This window comes from Elephas maximus, chromosome Y (genome assembly GCF_024166365.1).
Source record: "Elephas maximus indicus isolate mEleMax1 chromosome Y, mEleMax1 primary haplotype, whole genome shotgun sequence".
NCBI lineage: Eukaryota > Metazoa > Chordata > Mammalia > Proboscidea > Elephantidae > Elephas > Elephas maximus.
This window is the reverse complement of record NC_064847.1, coordinates 12,506,044-12,510,713: the sequence shown is the minus strand read 5'-3', so window position 1 is coordinate 12,510,713 and position 4,670 is coordinate 12,506,044. Positions and strand designations below refer to the sequence as shown.

The 4,670-nt window shown below is 44.9% G+C and overlaps 1 protein-coding gene across 2 annotated transcripts; it reads left to right on the top strand.

The window, feature by feature from the left end:
- The first annotated feature begins 1,743 nt into the window (after window positions 1-1,743).
- On the top strand, window positions 1,744-3,756 carry LOC126069865 (thymosin beta-4-like). Of its 2 annotated transcripts, none has more exons than XM_049873500.1 (3): window positions 1,744-1,808; window positions 2,857-2,970; window positions 3,363-3,756. In XM_049873500.1, exons 2-3 carry the CDS (start codon window positions 2,871-2,873, stop codon window positions 3,395-3,397), a joined length of 135 nt encoding a protein of 44 aa, XP_049729457.1. In that variant the 5' UTR covers window positions 1,744-1,808; window positions 2,857-2,870; the 3' UTR covers window positions 3,398-3,756. The 2 variants fall into 2 exon arrangements, with proteins under 2 accessions (XP_049729457.1, XP_049729458.1); XM_049873501.1 differs by lacking the exon at window positions 1,744-1,808 and adding an exon at window positions 2,078-2,495.
- The last annotated feature ends 914 nt before the right edge of the window (window positions 3,757-4,670 follow it).

Genomic DNA, 4,670 nt, shown 5'->3' with positions numbered 1-4,670 from the left:
CTAAGAGACCAAACTGTCAGAAAAGAAAAACAAGAAAAGGTCATCTAACCATAATCTTAGTTTTTTGTCTTTACTTTAACCAATTATAGTTTGTAAGTGATCTACTCATATGTGCATGTTCCAATGATTGTAAAGGGCATGTTCAAAGACATGCTCACAATGAATCAGCACCTGTCAAAACGATATAAAAAGCATTTATAGATTGTACTTCTTTGGATTTTGGTCTGCGTGCTGGTGGCATAGTGGTTCAGTGCTACAGCTGTTAACCAAAGGGTCGGCAGTTCCAATCCGCCAGGCGTTCCTTGGAAACTCTATGGGGCAGTTCTACTCTGTCCTATAGGGTTGCTATGAGTTAGAATCGACTCGATGGCACTGGGTTTTGGGGTTTTTTTTGTTTGTTTGTTTTGATAGACTGAGTGCCTGAAGTCAATTTCCCATTTTTGTTTTCTGATGTCACAATGAAAATCCCATTGTTGAAGAAGGTTTGGTTAAAGCTGTTTCACTACAACACCAAGAAAAAGGAAGTCAAGGAGGTGGCAGAAATGGGGAAGGCCAAGATGCTGGCAGTGCCATTTCAGCATATATACGACAGTTGACGCTACTTCCCAGTTTGACGAAGGCCTCCTTCTCATGAACAATTACCAGGGAACTTTGGACAACTTTTCCAGGAACACAGAAAAGGAGACTATTTCAAACACTGTTACGACTTCTTTAGAAACAACCACAAATAGACCTTTCTAGATTCAGTGGGTCTTTTCCCATTCACATGACATTAGTTACCACTGACATGGTATTTGTAACAAATTTTCAGCACAAGTGGGTCATGTACTCATAACACCAGTTGACATTTTAAAAACAGTTCCCCTGTTCAAGTACAACCTCCTCAATGAATATTTCTGAAGTAACTTAGAAGTGCATTTAGAAAACATCTTAGTGTTGAAAAATGTGGCCTGCAATATACAGGGTTTGAGTTTTTATCTTAATCTTAAGATTTTAACAATAATGAAAGCATACCTCTGTGGAATCCAACATAGATCTCCTTAGCAATCACAAGGAAGTTAAAAAAAAAAGAGAGAGAGAGAAGTTCTTCATTGTCAGGCAGCAACAGCTCCAACTCGACTTGTATTTCTGAGGCGTGATTGTGCTCCACGGACTGCAAATTATCCTTCATTCAGCAAATGTTACTGTTGTTTGACTTGGGTGGTCACGAAACTATAGTACTGAAAAAAACATGGATGTTACAGTGACTTTTTTTTTTTTTTTTTGGTATATCACTTCAGGGTGCATGCCTCTCGCCCTAGTCAAGGAGAAAGCCAGCGAGGAAGACAAAGGACAGGGTGGGGCGGTGGCCCTCCACTTGTCTGCAAGCTGAGTCTCAGGCATCAAGGGAAATGGGCCTGTGTCTGCCCTAGTCAATGCCATTACCACAGTGAAGGAATGCGGGTCCCCGCTACTCCCACCCAGGGCTATAGTGATCATGCCCGGTCCCCAAAAGCAGGTCCGCGCTGCTGTTGCAAAAATCCATGACAATGAACATCAAAGGGGGCATGCATCAGGCTGCGTCGGGGAGGGGGCTGTGGGAAGAAGGTGGAAAAGCTTTCTGTCACTTGCTTTTCCGCCGTCCTGCAGGTGCCTGTGTTTTGAAAGGAGCAGGCACAGTTGTCGAGGCTCGAAGGAGTTAAGCTGCCTCAAGGTTGACATCACCTTATTTACATAGGAGTCAGGATATATATGTGCCCGGTGCCCCGCCCGGCACTCGGCGGCGGTTCCACTGCACATTCGGACTCCTCTCCCTCGCGCCTAGTTCGGTGAGTCCCGGGCCCCTGCCCCTGCCCCTGCCCCTGCCCCTGCCCCTGCCCCTGCCCCTGCCCCTGCCCCTGCCCCTGCCCCTGCCCCTGCCCCTGCCTGTGGTCCCCTCTCGCCGCCGGGTCCTTCACCAGCGCATCCCTCTGAAGGCACCCTTGAAGCCCAGCCCTAGCGTCCTCCCTGGGCATGCTGCCCCGGAAGTGTGGTGCGGCTGAGCCCCACCAGATGTTCGCTAACGGGGCCTGGACTGGGCGATTTTTTAAAAACCACAGGCGTTTTGTCCCGCAGCCTCGAGGGAACAGGTCTCTTTCTCTCTTCCCCCTCAAAGGCATTCACCATAGCCACCGACGCAGGGACTGAGCGGGCACATAAAGTTCTTTTGTTCCCGCTCACATCCACGAACCCCCCGAGCTTCAACAGCTCCATTTTTAACTTAGTCTCCGATGGCTTCCGGGCTGCTGGGTCCAGGGTAAAGGTGGCAGTCCTTCTCGCAAAGGAGCGTGTGCGAAGGCCGACAAGCTGCCCTCGCCTGCGGCGGGGACTGTTGGCTGGGTGTGGGGGAGTTTTGTGTGCCAAGGACTGCTTTGTCGCGCGGGAGGAGGAAGCCAGCAGGGCGGTGGTCAGAGCGCGGGCAGCAGCTGCAGCCGTTGTACCAACAAGAAAGCGAGACCCGGCCGGCGGCAGCTTGGGTAAGAGATCAGGCAGAGACAAGGGAGAGTGGCTTTGCAGTTAGCCACAGGTTTTAGACAGATTTCCCTTTTTAAATGCAGCATTTAGCAAGTCTCTGGTGAATTTCATTCTTTAGTAACATTTTCCCTCTGGCTGTGAGAGGGGTCTCCGCTCTTGGGCGCCCCACGTTTTGAAGCATTGGCGTGGAGGGGGCTGTCTTTACTATTTCTGTGGAAAGAGGAAGCTCTTTAGCCCTCAATAAAAACGGAATGAGAAGGTGCGAGTTCAGGCAGGTGATTGGAGGGGGTGAGCCGTTCAGAAGCTCTGAGAGACGAGGATGGATGGATTTCTCACGGTCCCCCTTGGCTTTGTACCTTGCAGCTTCCTCCGCAACCATGTCTGACAAACCGGATATGGCTGAGATTGAAAAATTCGATAAATCGAAATTGAAGAAGACAGAAACGCAAGAGAAAAATCCACTGCCTTCAAAAGAAAGTAAGCTCCTTATCCCCACCCCATCATGAGACCAGGCTGGGCTGGGGGCGTGGGGGGAGGGCGGGGGAAGAATTCCAGTGGAAACCAAGGGGTGCAAGGGCGAAGCAGGCAGGTTTATGATCAATGTGCATTTTTGTACCCAGCAACCACAAGTCTTAGGTGATTTAATCCTGGAATAATTAATGTAGTGTTAACGTACACATATATTTAGCAGTTAAGATGTACATGCATTATGAATTTTTTATTTACTGCATGTATGTAGAGTGCTTATGAAGAGATGTTTTAAAATGAAATTATATAATATAAATCCTATACTTAGACTTTATCGAATTTTCTTAATCAACCTCCGTTATGTTTTCTTCTTCCTCTTCTTTTTTTTTTTTTCCTTACAGCAATCGAACAGGAGAAGCAAGCTGGTGATTCATAATGAGGTGGCACCGCCAGTAAGCACTGTACATTCCACAAGCTTTGCCTTATTTTCGTTTTAGCTGCTTAACTTTGTAAGGTGCAAAGAGATTGGATCAAGTTAAAATGGCTGCACTGCCTCCTTTTCACACCAAAGAATTGAGAACTACTGACAAGGAAAGCAGCGCCTGCCTCTCCCATCACAGGGACTGAAGAGAACTTTCATGCTGAAGAAAAGAAGTTGGGTGGGAGGACAGTGATTATATAAATGCAAAGCTACAGGCTATACATGTGTTTTAATCAGAGTGTCACTCTTTTGTTTAAATGATTTTATTGGAACTCAGATTTTTAAAATATGCAAATAAAAGGTTTTAAAACCTGGATGGTATGACTGGTGTCTGGAATAAAGCATGGTTTGTTTGCCTATAGAACCTTTGCAGGCCTGCCTTTTGGTCTTACTGGGAATCAATAAATTACAAACACTTGGTGATCTGTTTAAAATCTATTACAGCATCAAAATGGTTTTCACCCATATATGCAGAGTACCTTACTATACCAGCAAATTGGGAGAAGGTTCTCTTGAGCTGATTTAATTCCTAGTGTAAGCTGTATGACAGATTTCATACCATCTCTGCAGTTCCTAACTCTGTAAATTTTGATAAACCAACACTGACTTTCATATGACCAACAGAGGCAGTGATAATTTATAACATAGTATTTTATTTCAGGTATCAATTTGAAATTTACAATTTAAGGAATCGCTAGTATTGATAAAAATAGACTATGCAATCTTGTCAAAGAAAAACTTAGAGTAGCATTTAATAGTTACTTTAAAAATGAAGTGGGGCCTGAGTTTTCTCATTGCGTAATGACATTTTATTTAGAATCAAATATTTCAAATTGTTTTATAAAGTAAGTTTATCACATAATTTTTTAATTATTGAGTTACCTTAATTTGAATAATTAAAAATTTGAGGGGGGCTTAAAGGGTAACTACTAGGGCACTAGGAGTCCTGGTGGAGCACTGGTTAAAGTTCTCAGCTGCTAACTACAAGGAGGGCGGTTCATGGCTACCAACTGCTTCATGGGAGAAAGATGTGGTAGTTTGCTGCCATAAAGATTTACAGCCTTGGAAATGCTATGGGAGCAATTCTGCTGGGTCCTGTAGAGTCTGTATGAGCCAGAATCTAACTCAAAGCGGGTTTGGTTACTCGTGCACAATGACATCTATACCAAGTTTAAATCCAGCAAGAATTAATTTGCCCATTTCCAGGTCTTAACTTTCATGAGTCCTT

What these genes read in the sequence shown, in the direction of transcription:
- LOC126069865 (XM_049873500.1), top strand. Translation starts at nt 2,871, where the DNA reads ATGTCTGACAAACCGGATATGGCTGAGATTGAAAAATTCGATAAATCG. An exon ending in TCCACTGCCTTCAAAAGAAA is followed by an intron (nt 2,971 to 3,362) that starts GTAAGCTCCTTA and finishes TTTTCCTTACAG; the next exon opens with CAATCGAACAGGAGAAGCAA.